This window comes from Amblyomma americanum, chromosome 2, assembly GCF_052857255.1.
Source record: "Amblyomma americanum isolate KBUSLIRL-KWMA chromosome 2, ASM5285725v1, whole genome shotgun sequence".
Classification (NCBI taxonomy): domain Eukaryota; kingdom Metazoa; phylum Arthropoda; class Arachnida; order Ixodida; family Ixodidae; genus Amblyomma; species Amblyomma americanum.
In genome coordinates this window covers 14376250-14393694 of record NC_135498.1, presented here as the reverse complement: position 1 = coordinate 14393694, position 17445 = coordinate 14376250, and the positions used below count along the sequence as shown (strand labels likewise).

Below are 17445 nucleotides of genomic sequence, written 5' to 3'. Positions count from 1 at the left end.
ATTACAAGCATCTTCAATGCCACCATATGATTGAAGAACTACTGCGTCACTGTTCCCAATTACAGCAAGCAAATTAGCTCAAAATTTGGCTGTTTGTAAGACTGCCCCAATTGGTAACATTGTGTGCGGTACAGTAGCCGACCAATTTTTCAGACTACAATAAACCGGACTTGCGCGATATTTCAGACTTTATTGAGGAACTGTCAGGCGCCTCACAGGAATGTGTGCATATTCACAACCGAATTTCAAACTCTGTAGTCCAAAAGTTAAATTTTTCGGACTAAAATAGGCGCCAGCAATGCAGCACATATTTTTTTTTTTTTTTTGCCTAAAGTAGACTAGAGCAGGCATCTCTGATGCAAGCAACTGGCTCTGCGGGTTGCCAACCATCTGGTGGGCAGGTGAGCAGCCTGCCACAAAGCAAGCTTCAGGCAAACAGACAAACACAATGGCTAAATATGGGGAATGGCAACTATAAGTGCTAGCGCACTAAAAACAATGCATTAACAAACCTGAAGAAGACGTGGATGCGGTCAATGTAGCGCGAGTAAAGGCGCACAGGGTGGGCTGTCTCAGTGGCAACATCCTGGAAGGAGAGGAAGTCATTGGGCACTTGCGGAGGCCCCGCCATCTCGGAGGCTCGCTGCAGACCCAACACCAGCAAATCCAGCACCAGGCCATAGTACTGGACAATGAACGAGGAGAACTGCAGGCCCCGGATGATGCCATACGAGTTCGTGTGGTTCATGTCCTTGTAGTTGATGATGACGTTGTTCTTGGCAGTCATGTAATCAGCAATGTTGTGGTCAACGATGAGACGCAACAGTCGGTTGAGCAATGTCAGGTCCATCTTCTCATACATCTTCTCAAAGCGTGACTCCAGCATCACATTGCACTCGCCCTCAGCTGTGTCCCAGACGTCCTGCAGGTTATTGATGCCCTGGCACCACTTGTAGACCAGCAGTGGGGGCGGCTCCGAGTCAGCCGGCTTGATCCAGGGTGGGAAGAGGCGTCGTTTGTCCGCTTCGTACCACAGGTACTGGTCCAGGTAGGCGTCGGTGATCTTCTCCAGGGGCTCTACGTCGTACACCGGGATCAGGTGGCTGTACAGGTCCATGAACTCGATGCCCACCTGCACAAGGCAGCAGGCACAATGCCCACAACTTTAGCGTGAAAACCACCAAGCCAAGCAAGACTAGATAAGGCTGTAGCATTTACACAACACAAAGGCCATTAGCAAATGCCCTGTGCTCAGATTCCTATGAGGTAGCTAAAAGCCAATCTCCCATGCATGCTACTGAGCACTGCCAGTCAGCCCCCTGGTACTGACCTCCTTGAAGGCTCGCTGTGTGAGCAGGTGACGCTTGATGCGTGACAGCGCCTCGTGAGGGTTGTCATATGCCTGCTCGATGAGGCCCAGCTCTTCTCGTTGAGACTGGTTCAGGCGGCTCTTCACACTGCGACAGCAGATGGTGACAATTCTTGAATTGGCTCAGCACAATGCACTGCCAGGCACTGCCACACGACACCATTCAATACAGAATATGATGGGCCACCATAGATAATCAAAGCCGTACACGGAGTGACGACAAGCCTAGGGAGATTAGAAGGGAGATTAGAAATTCAAACTCCTACAAACGTGGCAAGAAATGTGGTACAATATCTTGACACATACCTCAACCAAGCTTCCACAGAAAGTAAATAGAGTACCCTACAAATTTTTCAGACTCCGAATAGTTCGGACTTCACTGAGGAACCATCACGCACCTTGTAGGAACGTACACATTTCCATGACCAACATTTCACACTAAAATAGATGCCAGCAATACTCGTTTTTCAGCCAAAAGTTCATTTTTCTTCGGCCTAATAGAGGCGTAATATGGAATGCCCTTCGCCGCCATCGAGATGGCCTACAATGAGTGTGCAGTTGCACTAAAAACGGAACAACTGCAGTGTTCACAGTGGCTTCAACATCGCCACCCGCGATGCGAGGCAGATGGGTGGGTTCGCGGAGCGTGCATTCATTCACGTCATGACAGGGGCTGCGTTGCACTGTCTGTACTGTGATGTGATTCGAGGTGGTGCGGACAGGACAAAAGCTTGACTGTGGCTCAGATATAGTCCAATATTATCACTTGCAACTGGAACATGGGGAGCAGCGAAGTTTGTAATTTTTAAAGCCATTTTTCGTTTTTTGCAGAAAAAACTATTCTTGAAGGTGACGTAATTTGTGAACTGTTTCGTTATTCAGACCATTTTCCGGGTCCCACGAAGTCACAAAATCGGTCGGCGACTAAATACCAAGAAAATACATCACTTGTATTTTTAGTCGCTAAGCGAAGTTGGTAAGGCAATAATGTTGATGACACTGCATTTTTGGAATGGTTTAGGCCAAGCTAAGCAAGACTATATAGAGAAGCAAAAGTGACACAAGCCCATCTGACACATAGTGATGGAAGTGCACTCACCTGTAGGCTTCCTTCAGCCTTTCCAGGGCCAGAATGAGCAGCTTGGTGTCGTGCTTGTACGACAGCGGCGGGAAGGGGATGGGCGAGAACCGCCGGCTCTCCAGCCAGTGCACAGTTGTCGTGTAGATGGCCACAGCCTCTTCAGCACTGATGTACGGGCCATCCTGCATAGCAATATGGTATGACCATTACAGCACACATCAAGAACAAGTAGGTACAATGAGTCAAAACTTTTTCCCTGCTCTCAGAACAAGCTGTTACAGGTTACCAAAATTGTCAGCCTGCCACCATACAGCATAGAAAAGAGGAGAACAAAGTGATGGGACATGATACGCTCTGGCAAAGCGCTTCAAAGACGACTGCAAAGATACAAGGCAAGCACACGGCTTCTATGGAAGCAATATAATGCAGATTTGGTGCAGAGCAGTAGGAATAGGTAAAAGCCACCTTCAACATTTACAAGCAGCAGCAACAGACAGTGAAAACCAAATACCCTTTACCACCTTGAGCCAAGATATTTCTTCATGCTCTGTCCACTCTACATTTTGCCATGAACAAATTAGCTATGGAAAAGGCACATGCGCTATCACACACTACAGTGAAAAAAATGTCATAGCGAACTGGTAAAAAATCGTAAAACAGTTCTGTATAGTCGACAGACATTATATAAAATTTCGCCGAAAACTTAAGCTGCAGAAGCAAATTTAGCCAGCGAAAGATTGCCAACTGGGAGAGAGTTTATCCAAGTTTTAGCACCATTTCAGAGCTGCTCGCGGCGACTGCAGAGGACGCAAAAAAAAGACGAGCGGCAAATGCCAGTTAGCTTGTCTTCCTCGCACAACACCGCCGCATGCGGTGGTGGCAGGTCAAACGCCAGCAACAGGGGCTTCCTTGCATTACAGCGGTGTGGCATTAAATAATTGGATGACAGGACGAAAGCTATCGCCATTTTCATTCCATCCGCTTCATGCAGAGGATGGCTGCTGGAAAGCTACAATTGACCACTTCACTGGTTCCGGGACATCATTCACAGGTGCGAGAGGCGCAAACGGGTGCCGATCTATTTTTTTTAAATTTGAAAATCCAAAGTTGGGGATCGATTTACATTCAAACCCAAAGCAAGGCACCATCAATAAAGGCAAGACAAACGAGATATCAGGGACGCTACAGCGTGGTTGCAATTTTATGTTTGCTCTACGACTCTACCCAGTAGCATTCGGCTATACTGCAATCTTGTTCAGAATTTTCATTTAGTTTTAATTGCGCACTTAGCACTCATAGGAGTGTCAATAGTTGATGGAAGGGGCGTTGTTCCAATCGCAACGGAACTGCCACTCCGAACAGCAGCGCTTCTGGGGAGTGTTGTTAGCTGATGGAAGAGCCGATGCCGCAAACTAATAGTTTCTCTTTGGTTCTGTTTGATGCGTTTGAGTTGGCTGCTGGCCACGTTTAGCAGCTTTTACTGTCGTCCTTCATAAGTCGTTTTTAGTGCTCCGGATCCAGTGGCGCTCGTTCACTGCTGCATTCAAGATGGCTGCCATTCTTTGCACCAAAGAAACCATCTGCGCGCCAGGACATAAGTTCCGACATTTAAGAATGGGTAATCCATGTTCGTACAAAGTTTGGCTGTACATCTGGAAGCCAACAGAAGCATGCTTGTGGCATCAAAACAGGCTCACCTTGAGGTAGTTGTGCTGCCTCTCCTGCTCAGCCTTCAGGTAGAGCCGCGTCAGGCGGCCGAGGTTTTTCTTGCAGACTGTCTTGTCCACAGTGGCACCACGGCGGATGCGCTCTCGGTTGTAGTGGGCGGTGTTGGTCCACCAGTCTGCTTTCATCTTCACGTAGCGCAGGATCATGTTCTCAATGGGGATCGGCAGACCGGGCACCTGGCAGCCATGAAAGAGCAAGACACAACCATGCTTCAGTAACAGGCTGCAGACAAACATGCCTACATGCCATAACAGTTTGATTCAACCAACCCTAACTGTCGAGTGCTGTTAGGATTTAGAAATAAAGAGGAAGATAAAAAGTGTGCCCACCTTCCAGGGGATGTTGGCCTTCCAGCAGCGCCAGGCCTCGGACAGGTGCTGCAGAATGGTGCGGGCCTTGTTCTGCTTGATGCCCTCAGGCATCATGTCCAGGATGTCATGCATCACCTGCACATGATATGTGCTACATGACTCCTAGTGCACTGTTCTTGTATATAAATTTGCATGACTAGCTTTTGCTGCCATATTTAATCAAACCAATGTACCTCCCGGATCAAAAGTAATCGTTTGTTCAGTTGATCAGCAGTCTGAATTCTCTGCCTTAATGATCCGCATGCCCAAACGAATGTTGCCACGAAGAGCAAAACTTGAAAGAAAAAAAGATCACAATAAAAAACAGGGCCTCTAATGCAGGAATATTCAAGCCAAAACCAACAGTGCTAATGACGTCAACCTTATAATGAGGCCAAGAAAATGGTGGACAAAAATTCAGGCCTATGGCTGTCCGTACAATATACAGTCGATCCTGGATATATAGAACACAGATACATCGAATTATTGTTTATTTCAAATAGTCAGAACATGCCCTTGAAAATCCAATGCAAAAGCATAACACTACTGCTTGCATTTATCGAACCCATGCTGAGCTGAACACACGACATATTGAATGGTGCACCATGCCCCTGCAAATGGCGCTTCTTGTAACGACACTCCTGCAATCAGCTTTTGTGCACAGAGTGGGATCAGCTGCATGGGGAGTACATTGTCATTTACGAGTGGCCTGGGACTTTAAATCTAGCCTTATCATGCAAGCACATTCCCGCAGATTGTGTTTAACTCTTTCCTGCCCACGCCTATGCCCATCGATAGCCCACTATCGATGGTTGCAAGTTCGTATTTACGCGCTTTCGTAGCGTTTACGGACATGCTGCGCCATCTAGTACGTAATAAAGGAACTATTCTTTCAGTTTCGGTTTTTTTGTTTCACTTTTTCGCCGCGCGGGGGTTTTAAACGACACTTCGAAGTTGGGTGACGCTCCCTCGTTGTGTCCGTGATGGCGTCGACATCGCGCACTTCTGCTCAGCGCAAACATCGCGCTTCCATCGATCCCGATGCATCTGCGAGCGATGTTTTTGAAGATGAAAGCAGCAGTGACTCGGAGGACAACTTCAGTTCGTCGGATTTTAGTACTGAAAGCGAAAGTGCGTCGATCCAGCCCGGAACGGCCGCAGGCATCCGTTGGTAAGTTTCGGTTTCTCTGAATCCTTTCGCTGCGCTCCCACGCTGATCTGTAGATATCCTCCGTGTGCTGAAGGTCAGATTTCTTATCTGCAGGGTGGCAACGTCTTTCGGGAGGGACCATTTGCCGGCGGCTGCGCAGGGTGTCGTCTTTTCTCCTGCACGACGGCCAGGCCTCGACCTCAGCATCGCGCTCCGGAGTAGCGCTAGGTAGTTCTCCAGAGCCGTTGATTTCTTTTTTCTTTTTTTCACTGGTGAAATCATCCGAGAGATATGCGACAATACAAATAAATATGCCTGGATGCATATTCTTGAAAAAACAACTTACGGTGAGAGAGATGGGTCCTGGAGGGAAGTAACACCGGATGAAATGCAGAAGTTCATCGGACTGCTAATCTACATGGGTATCGTGCAAGTCCCGCGTCTGCATTCATATTGGAACACGGGGAGATTGTTCGCAGGCCTTGTACCACCGAAAGTGATGCCGAGAAGGCGATTCAAGGCATTACTGGCCTTCTTGAGTGTGACGGACCCAGAGAAGACCACTGCCGCAACCCACGGGAAGCTTCACCGCGTATCTTCTCTGATAAAACACATGAACGTTTCGTCTCCGCAGTTCTTTCAGCCGCATCGGTACCTGTCCGTTGACGAGAGGATGGTGAAGTCGAAAGGTCGTTCTGGAATTCGGCAGTATATGAGGGATAAAGTAATAAAATGGGGGTATAAATTGTGGGTTCTGGCTGATTCAAAAACTGGCTACACGGTTCAATTCAATGTATATACCGGAAAGCGAGAAGCGCCCAGTGCACGTGGTTTGGCATTTGATGTTGTGACGCGGCTGTGTGAGAACTACCTTGATCAGGGGTACTTAATTTTTTTGGACAACTTTTACACATCAACATCTTTGTTCATCCATCTACTGGAATTCAAGACACTAGCTTGCGGAACGACCCGAAAAGATCGCCGCGGTTTTCCCAGCGAACTAAAGGACACAAAATGGGAAAAAAAAGCAGGAAGCGGAGATGTTCGATGGCTGCGGGACAAGGACGTATTGTATCTGCAATGGAAGGATAAGCGGGTTGTCCACATGATGTCGACAGCCCACACCGCAAACGACTATGTTCTTGCGAAACGAAGAAAAGAAAGTTGAGAACAAATTGACCGAAGTCTCAATCAGAAAGCCGCAACTCATAGACGACTACAATGTGGGCATGCTGGGAGTCGACAAATCGGACCAGCTTATCGGATCCTACAACGTCTTCATGAAGTGCGTGCGCTGGTGGAAGACCCTGTTCTTCCATTGTACAGTTGAATCCCGGTACAACGAACGCCGCATCAACGAAATTTTCGCCACAACGAAGTAATTTGCATTCCCCGTGAAACCCCCATAGGACTTAATGTATTAAAATTTCCTCAAAAACGAAGTACTTTGCGAGCACGTGTTCGCTTCTACGAATTTTTTTTGCGAATTTTCGCGGGTGAGTGGCCCCTCCGTCTTGTCTTTCTTCAGAAGTTGAGTGCTGAAGAGCGGCTTTCCCGTTCCCGCTGTTAATTTTTTTGCATCGCAGACTGTTTGGGGGGGGGGGGTACGCACACTCAATCGCACATCCTCCTCGCGCACACCCTCGTGTGCTTTTTTTTTTTTTCTCCAGATGCCCACGTGATTTTTGAAGTGACGTCACGCCCCGCTCATTGGCTCTTTGCTGGGCTTCTTCGATTGATGTAGCTCGCTGTCATGGTGCTCGCGGTTTCCTGTCAAGCACGAAAGCGCGTCATGATCACTTGCTAGCGGTGTTGGCTGGTAAGCGTTCGCGGCCTCCAAGCGAAGAGGGGCTCCTCGAAAGCGCGTGTAAAATGCGCCAGCGCACGCCATCTGCTAGCGTCTTCGGCCGCGTCCTCCGTGGCCGCGTCGTCTGCTAGGCACCGAGCGCGTTTCAGGCAGTCTGTGTGGACCGGTGGGCGGAGCCATCGGTGGGCGGAGCTTCGTGTCCTGTCGGAGAAAAAAAAAGAAGGAAAACGCGAGAGTGCAGGAAGAAGCCCACTCCGCTTCACCATTTCTTCCTTTGTGTGTGCACCGTTTAGCGTGGTCTCGTCGCGTCTCTGCTCTGCTGAATTCCTAAGATGTCGCTGCCAGCGAAGAAGCGGAAATTTCTTTCGCTAGAAGAAAAAGCGCGTATTATCGCCGAAGCAGAAAGCGGGAAGAAGAAGTCTATTATTGCGGCAGATTTTGGCATCGCGCCGAGTTCGTTATCAACGATACTCAAGAGCAAAGAAAACATCGGCAAGGCACTTGCGTCGGGCACTTCAGCTCAACACAAGAAGGTGACGCAGCCAACTTACGAAGAGCTCGATAAGGCTGTCTACACCTGGTTTGTCGAAACGCGAGCCAAGAACATCCCGCTTAGCGGCAGCACTGTTCAGCAGAAGGCCCTCAATTATGCCTGTTTGCTAGGCCTGGATGACTTTAAGGCCAGCACAGGTTGGCTCAATCGCTTCAAAGTGAGGCACAACGTCGTCGGGAAAGTTTTGTGCGGGGAAGCAAGTTCCGCGGACACTGGCGGCGCCTCAGAATGGGTGGTGGACAACGTGGCTGATATCATGAGCGGCTACGTGCCGTCCGATATTTATAACGCGGACGAGACGGGCCTCTTTTACGAGATGCTGCCAGCGAGGACACTGGATTTTAAAGGGCAGCGTTGCCAGGGTAGCAAGCACAGCAAGAAAAGAGTGACAGTGCTGCTGTGCACGAATATGGATGGGTCGGAGAGGCGTCCCCCGTTAGTTATTGGGAAAAGTGCTAAACCGCGCTGCTTCAAGGGAAACAGAAGCCTTCCCGTCAAGTACGTCGCTAACGGGCGGTCGTGGATGACCCGTGCCATATTTGCGGACTGGCTTACGGCACTTGACCGCGACATGAGCAGGCAGAACCGAAAGGTTTGTTTGCTCTTGGACAATTGTTCTGCCCACCGCATCGACGACGTCAAGTTGTCAAGCGTTGAGGTGAGATTCTTCCCGCCTAACTGCGTTTCGATCATTCAGCCGCTGGATCAAGGCATTATCAGAAGCGTGAAGTGTGCTTATCGGGAGAGGCTGATTCAGCGTATTCTTTTGAATATCGAGACGGGCAGGGAGACGAAGGTGGACCTCTTCATGGCTCTACAGATTATAGCTGCTGCGTGGAACGTGACGCGGTCCACCTTGATCAACAACTGCTTCAAGCACGCCGGGTTTGTTGACCAGGAGGCGACCAGCACAGCTGCAGCCGCGGAGGATGACGCTCCATCATCGTCGACTCCGGGGATCAGTACGGCCTGGAAATCCATCCAGGATGCAGGAAACATCCCCGGCGATATCGAGCTGGACGATTTCCTCAACGCTGATGCGGATGTGCTTGTTTACGAGGAGCTCAGTGATGAGGACATACTAATTAAAAGTGTTCGCGAGCCAGAAGAGCCGCCGTCCGAAGCTGAAGACGACTCCGCCCAGGATTCATCCGCCTTGGCAACCTCGTCGCAGGTGTTGGATGCCTTCGATCTTATCAGGAAGTTTCTGGGCTCTCACGACGACGACGTTGCGATGGCTCTCATAACAGAGTGTGAGAGTCGCGTGACACCGCTGCTGGCAGCAAAACGCAAGCAGACAAAGCTTACGGACTTCTGGAAATAAATTTTTTTTTCGCAACGCCGCCTCTCCTCCTCCTCTTCTCTCAAAGCTCCTTTGGCAGCTTTTTTTTTTCAACGGTCCCTCTCGGGGCCATCAATCACGCTTCGGCAGAGCATGCAGGCACGATGCTTCCCGCTGTGTCTCACTCGAGTTCCTCTCTCTACACCAAGTCGCCTATGCGCAGACACATGGTGGAGTCGTTTCGCGCCACGCACTTTCACGTGCGCGGCGACGTAAGAACAGTCGTATGCAACGCCAGCCCGGGATCAGCCGACTCGGGCTGTAATTTCTCGACAACGAAATTCCGCGACAGCGAAATTTTTCGTACGCCCCGCCGATTTCGTTGTGGCGGGATTCAACTGTATAGACATTGCTGTAGTCAATAGTTTTATACTGTTTGATGAGCACCGCCGACAGCATCCAGAGGTGGCAGAACTGTCAAGAATCTCGCGCTTCGACCAGTTTGCCTTCAGACTGGAACTGATTGAGCAGCTGCTGGGATTTGATGAGCGACCTTCTGTAGACCCCGCCGTTCCTCCAGTTGTTCCACCAGGCGGTGCACCCCAAGGTTTTCAGCACAAGCCAAAAAAAATGGAGCGTTATAGGAACTGTAAGTGGTGCTATGAAGACAGAAAAGTTGAACAGAAAACAAATGTCTTCTGTGAGACCTGTGCTATCAATTTGTGTTTCACTACGTCGAGAAACTGTTTTGCCCGTTGGCATGACACGCACCATGCCTAACGTTTTTTTTTCCTCCTCAATAAGTTCTGGACATAGAAAGCTGAAATTTTGTGAAACATTGTACAGATGTATCCTCAACAAAATGTATATACTGAAATTTTTTTATATTTTGTGTGTGTGAAAAAATGTTGATGTTTTTGTATATTTTGTCCAGTGTTGTTTGAAATTTTTGTGCAATTTTGTTTTTCAAAATTTTCTCCAATAAACATGTTCATTGAGACTAACACCATTAAAAAGACAATTTCCTCTTCTCAACAATGATACTATTTCCTTGAGTATCAAGCATGTTTTGTTGGAGGAACAAAAATATTTCCTATACCACCCAAAAACCACTACTTTTCCCATGGGCAGGAAAGTGTTAACTCCTCATGTCTTTAAAAGCTGTATTGGGCCCGCCAAGCAGTGGCAATTGCAGTAATGCACAACAGTGTGTGCCACTCGAGCACTCTAGACAAGTGTGTGGACAAGTGTGCAGATGCCGGCACCGTCAGCACTGTAAAAGCACATCACAAGGTGAGTGTAGGGTGTGCTTGACAGTAACCTTTGGTACATCATCTGTCATGCGGTGAAGCCATTGTAGCGGACTGAGGCGTGCGCACTGCACCTGGAATGCTTCACTTGCTTCTCTACAGAAAGCAGTACCAAAACCAGCTGTGCCTTAATTTTAACGAGAGACTATTCTATGTACAGCACAACAAGTAACAAGATCAGACCTCTTATGACAGGTGATGACTAGCTCCAAAGCGCCATCTGCTGTGGCTTTAATGTGAAGCATGTCAGGCCCAGCGATGCCTAAAGAACTGCCAGTACACCACTTGCATAGGTGCACTATATTCTTGCTTCTATGCTAAAGAGAGGCTTAATGCATCTTTATTTATATACATCAAATTACCGATACACGGCACAAGTTTGCAATCCCCTTTGAGTTTGATATATCCAGGATTGACAATAGATTGTAAAAAGTAATGAAAAATTCTAAAACTTGTGAGAAATTTATGTTGCTGGGCTATTTAAGAAGGGCAAATCAAGGTTATTCTGAATCTCTTGGGATAAAAAAACTGCACAAACACACCATAGTTCGTGCCAATGTATAGTTAGCACCAAAAAAATGAGGACAGTGACAATAGAAGGCAGCTCACTGTGCTTACCATCTCAACCTGTATGACTTCTAGTACCACAATCAGCTCTCACTCTGTCCATGTTTCTTTGGTGATTTCTAACTTCAAAACACAATTTTTAATTTGCGACAGCTTTTCCTAGCAATGCAGCAGAGGCTATGGGGCCGAAACGTGCCCTTTCGTTCTACTCGGTGGTATACAGTCACCGGTGGCAGTCAATAGTCTCCTCTTAACACTTAGTCTATAGGCAACAGGTGTTATTTAAGGCATACTCCTAAATTAACTGCACACATTTTCAACGTTACATAATCAAGGAAAAAAACATTTTTTTATTACAATTATTTAGGTACGTGATGCTACAGGAAGCTTCCACTGATGGCGCCAGCTATACCATCAACAAAGCAATGCAGCCGCACAGCGAGCAACATGCCAGACGGCCATCCTGGCACCAAACTATTGGCGCAGTGACAAAGTAAGGCATTCCACTTTTGTATGCTTGTCTTCTTTGTCAAAAAAGCTGTCGCAGTATATAGTACACGCAGCAAATCATTTTTCAGCACACGTTCTGTATCTGTAACAGTAAGCTACAACCTAGACATCTTGCATGGAACTGCACATGACTGATTCCATAAAAGAGAAATAAAAAAAGAAAGAAAATTAAATGGACAAAGGAGAATTTACGAGCACTCACCGAGGCCCTGAGCTCCAAGTCAAAGTGGCTCTCCACACGCTGCTTGGTGACAGTCTTGGCGACACCCTTGGAGTGGCGCCCCTCGAACTGGCGAGACAGCAGGTTGCCCAACCAGCGCTCCAGCAGTGGAGTGATGCCACGCATGAAGAATAGCCACACCCGCCAACCAGGGGCCCAGAAGCCGCATCCAGGGCCTTTGCCCACAGGGCCCTGCCACGAATCAAACACACAAAAGAAAAGTTGACAAAACGACAAGGCAAGAGAAACTGTTTTCTCACAGCACTGCACTATGGGCACACACCTTCAAACTGTAGCTCTTGTTCTCACATCTGGCAATAAAACCTTTATGGTCAGGTCAGGGGTCCCCAAACATCTCAGTGTCAAGAAGCTCAACAGCTCTCAGGAAGATGTAGAGGGCCCCTGAGACACTAATGCAACAATGGATGCAGATGTGCTATCCCTCAATAAATGCCTGCAATCAATAAGATAAGTTTCGGGTCTGCCTGGCTCTTTATCATACACATAAAAAAATTAGAGAGAAAACAGCAGTGAAAGGGCTGCACATGTTTTCTCCAAGTTGAGAGCCAATGCCTAGCTCAGTAGTCCAGGAAGGGGTAGGGGAGCCCATTTTTCACGCTGACAGTTAACCCCTGCAACACACACACACACATGCGCGCACATACACGCACGCACGTCGGAGGCAACACACGACAGCAAAACATGGCCATGTCAGACCTTCCCACTGAGCGAAGACACGAAAGTGTTTGAGCCTCAAGTCAAGGAAGAGGCACACTTCGTGCTGAACGCCTATCAGTCTGAAAGAAGCAACGGGTGACAGCGAGATCTGGATATGTCCGGTCTTTGAACCAAGCACAGGCAAAGATGGCCTGCCTTTTCCGCGCCAGCAAGAAAGCTCCCCCTCTTCTTCTCCGCAGTTTGGCACGAATGTGTGTGGAAGCTATCTTGTAGGGGTGCACCTTTATGCTTGAAAGCATTTTATCTTTCCTCGACAGAGATGCACAGACGCCTCAAGAGTGCCACTGAGCAGGTTTCGTGGCAGCTACGAAAGTTTATTTTAACCGAAAGACCGGTGAAATGGTTTGTCTAAGTGGAGTTTCTTTACACTGAATCCCATCGGAAACTGACCAAATGACCTCTTACTTTTCATCTCATCCAAGATTTTTACCCTGCACACAGAGCAGAGCTGTTCTTGCAACATTTTTTGCCGTGGGCACACCATGCAGCAAGAAGCAACTGCCAAGCAGAGGCAGTAGAGGGCACTGACCGTGTTGAAGCGGTAGTAGACGAGGTGCTTGAGGTCCTTGCACATGCGGATCTGGCGCATGAGCTTGTACTTGTAACGGTACATGCCCGTGAGTTGGCCCACGTGGGCGAACACGTACTGCAGCCCGTCGGCCAGCTGGAAGGCATCCACATTGTTCAGCCGGTACTGGACGTGGCTGTCCACCACCAGCTTGGTCAGCCGCAGGATCTCACGGCACAGATGGAAAGCATTGCCGAAACGGCTCTTCTTGCGCTCCTGGAACCCAACAGAAGGCCAGCAATGAGCTAGACAATGGTGCTAAACCTGGTGAGTGATGCGCTTATTTGCATGAAGCAAGATTACACAACAAAAGTGGCATCTTTAGGGGGCAAACATGAGCAGACAACCCCAGAAAATGCCACAAGGGGTGTGAATGTGAGTGCATGCAATAGAGTCACCCAGTGGCGTCTGATACAAGCTTCCACTGCTGCAATTTTTCACGTGCACTTCAGACAACAGAAATGTTCTAGCAGTATGTTCAGCTATTATACTGCTACACTGCTGCTGGACATCAAAATATGTCCTGCAGCTCACAAGTATTTGACGTGTGAAGAGGGGACACCAATCCTACTTAATTACTGAACAGAGATCAGTCTCGGGCACGAAGATTGCCATCTTCAAGCACATCTTATGCTAAACCCTCACGTTTTCCCTCTAATGTCAAGTTGCGGCAGTGAACACGGGCACAAAGGCAAGCCTCGAATAGCCATCCAGTGACCATTTGCACCATTACAGCACACATTCACACCACAGGGCTGTTAAAGCAGAGAGTGCACCTTCAGCAATAGATGCTCCGCGGACCTGCTCTACAAGTAGGACATAAAGATATTTGGCTCCCATGACCTCTCTTGCTTGGTGAACTGCTTTCTGGGTGCCACAGCTGGTCGACTGCACGTAGCTGATTAGTTCAATACGAGGTTGGACACGCGTTAACCAATGACAGGCGCTGATGCACACCCCCAAACGCTTTTTAACAAAAACAAACAACAAGCCCCTAGTTCAAAACACAAAAAGACATGATATGATACTCAAGCAAAATGCTAGTGAAGGTGGAAGCAAGGTACTAAGACTGAAAATGATGTAATTTAGTGCGAGCTTCCACCACTGCTGGCAATGCAACAAATGGCAGGTCTTTGGAGCTGACCTTGGTCGTGAGCGTCTTCACAGGCTTCAGGTTGAAGTTGTAGTCCAGGTGGAGGTAGTTGAGGTTCTTGCGGTGAATCAGCAGGTTGAGCATATTGTAGCCCTGGCGACACACCTGCAGCCCAGCCTCGACCCAGTCAATGGTCGTGGTCTGGAAGAACTTGGTCGACTTGAATGACCGGAAAAGGTACCGCTTCTTCTGTGGCTTGGGCGGACGGTGCTTGAGAGCGTTGAGTACAAAGTACTTGAGCAGCTTCTGGTATGAGACCCGGACCTTTACGGGCATGCCTGGAGGGCAGTGCTCACGGTACCTGTCACGGGACATACACAAAGCTTTTGCTTACACTCAGGAGCTTACTGATTAGAAAAGATTACAGTTAGCCACAACACAGTACAACAACTAATTATGGTTCACAGAAGTCCCCAAAACGAGTTCCCCATAGCCCTTGGGTGCTACGGACGACCTTGTCAGGTACCACAAACACTCTAATCAACGCACACATCCTTCACCTACCCCTCCATCTTCTCATAACTGACTCTGCTTAAAACGAAGCAGAAGAATTCTTCACAGTAACACATACATGTGCTATTTGCATATTCATTTCATTCCTCTGTAATAAAATATAGCACAACCACATACAATTTGTTGTGCACACGCACTTGTTGAAAGCTCAAGCATCTTTGCTCTTCGATGCAAGCGTATTAAATGATAAATGCCGTGAAGATTACCCTGCCATTCTTTAAAAAGTCAGTCAAGTTATGCAAAGAAAAAAAAAAGGTCTGCAGACCTAAAGCATGCAACAACTGCGGTTCATGACAGCGTTGCGTGACCATGTTACACAAGGCTTGCTACTTGTCACTGGCAGCTGTTTAGATCCACTTACCAGGATTTCACCAACGGAATGTCAATGGCACGACGAGTGCGGTCTGACCGCAAGTTAAATGGCCGCGGCGCCCACAGCAGGGCAATGCCATTGGCCGTGTTGTCAGTGTACAGAGGGCAATCCTGAAGGAAAGGCTGCACATGCTCGGGCAGCTCAAACTCCTCCTCGTCATCGGGCAGCGGATCAGCAGTTTGCTACAAGAAGGAAGACAGCAGAAGAGGCAAGAGTAGATGCAGAGGTCAAAATGAGGAAAGCACACAACTTGCAGAGATGAAGACAAACATGGCAAGCCATTAAATGCAAACAGTGGCAGCACAAAAATATATTTAGAAGAGGGCAACCCTACCCCTCAAGGGAATAGTGGATTGTCTTGTGCATGTGGGGAAACCAAATGCCATTGGACAAAATAAGGTGACCTCGAACTGCTCGCTTTAAACAACTGCTGGCTCAGAGAGTGAGCATTATTTGGTTACCAAGGAGATGCGACCCCACAAGGCATGGAATATTAAAACAGATTGATGTTTCTCACTTAACAAAAAAGGTTACGAATTACAGTGTAACCACGCTTCTATGTTCTTGGGTGCCGTGTTTTCCCAGTTGTTACATCCTCGGGCACCAGTCCCAAGCAAGCACCCATAGAAACCCATGCAATAGAAACTCAGCTGTGCAGTCGCTCGCAACTATGGCAACTTTCCTGCACGCTATGTCGCAAATGTCACTTGCAATAGTGGTTCACCCAGTATCAACATTATGACAGCAAACATTTGAGGCGCGAGCAGAACAGTAACAGAGCCAAAGCGAACTCTAGACTCCACCAGTGCTTAGCTGCCACCGTGTTCGGCGGCTTACAGCATGTTGTACCTACGCCAATGCCAGCGTGAATCTTGTTGCGGCTGTTGGTGCAGTTCCATCACCGAGACATGCGCCGAAACCACTGAAGGTGCAAAAACGAAACTATTCTGGGGCAAAAGCTGCGAGGCCCGTGCTGTATGAGGTGCAGTTGTTCAGGTTGGCTCCATGGTACGTTTCTGTCATCCGCATTTTCACTGTCGCCTACACCTTAAAAACGAAATTTCTAGGTTCCAATAACCAATTGTGTAGTATTCGAACGGCCAACGAGAAAACAGCGCAGAATCACGCACGTACGCCCAAACTTCGTCCGCTCCATGCACCCTCACTTTTTGCAGTTGCCTTCCTTCCACTAACGGCTGCTCATTCAAACAGAGCCATCGCAGGGCCTTTAGGCCATTCTGTGCATGCAAACAATCACGAGAGCTACAAAGCCTTGTGAATTCCAAAGACGCATGTTCTCCTTACTAGAAGTAAAATAAAAACAAGAAAGAGCAGGCAGAGGTGAACATTCTTTTTTTTCACATGTGCTTAGCGGCTACAGTAAAACCGCATTGATATGTTTTCTTCTTCTAATTGCGGGGAAAACGTATTACCCGGGAAATCGTATGATCCAAACCACCTGATTTTTAAGAAATGTAACTGTTGAATAAGGTAAAAAGACATTTATTGAAAATTTCACTTTATAAAAATGTCTCTTGGCATTTCTTGAAACAAGAACTGAACAGATCCTATTCCAGTGCTCGCTGAATTCAATCCGCGTTCGCGCTGTCTTTAGCGCAAAAGAAAATTCGCAACGCTCCGGTCCGTCGACGGCAGTGACGAAAATCTCTTCCTTGTTATTTTCGGATGCTTCGGCCTTTTGCACCCAAGTATTGTGGGAAAACGCAGTGTTGTCACAGTGTTTCCGCTTTTTAAGCTCCTTTCACAAACCCGGCCTGATCGTATATAAGCGCATCGCTGTAGTTCATAGAAGCTTCACCTCCTTTCTCTTATGTACCGCCAAGAAACATCAGCGTTTCTCCTCTTTGTATCGCGTCTCCGCAGAAACGACCGTCGCGAATGCTAGCGCACAGTATTTTTTGTTCTTAGCAGTGGTGCTTCGCCTCGTTGCATCGAGACACTACAGAGAAGCCACCACAGCGGGTGACTGCCGCAAAAAACGTCGTGTGCCCTCTCATTTGGACCACTTGTGTTTGCACATGTGCGGCTGGTCAATAAATGTATTATACGACCACAATTTGTTGAAATTTACACATAGTGGCCGGGAAATCGTGTTTTCCAGGAACACATTAACCGAGAAAAATATAGTCTAACTCTATATAACATTTTAAAT

General features: G+C 48.0%; 1 protein-coding gene across 1 annotated transcript in view; it reads right to left on the bottom strand.

Moving 5' to 3' along the window:
- The window catches only part of Prp8 (pre-mRNA processing factor 8), a 53408-nt gene that overhangs the window by 21760 nt on the left and 14203 nt on the right, over window positions 1-17445 (bottom strand). The window contains exons 9-17 of the mRNA XM_077653215.1: window positions 15261-15454; window positions 14378-14687; window positions 13195-13449; window positions 11910-12119; window positions 4508-4624; window positions 4148-4354; window positions 2469-2632; window positions 1331-1457; window positions 513-1132 (exon numbers count right to left, since the gene is read on the bottom strand). Of these exons, the coding sequence (XP_077509341.1) occupies window positions 513-1132; window positions 1331-1457; window positions 2469-2632; window positions 4148-4354; window positions 4508-4624; window positions 11910-12119; window positions 13195-13449; window positions 14378-14687; window positions 15261-15454 (2204 nt within the window). The remainder of the gene's footprint in view (window positions 1-512; window positions 1133-1330; window positions 1458-2468; window positions 2633-4147; window positions 4355-4507; window positions 4625-11909; window positions 12120-13194; window positions 13450-14377; window positions 14688-15260; window positions 15455-17445) is intronic.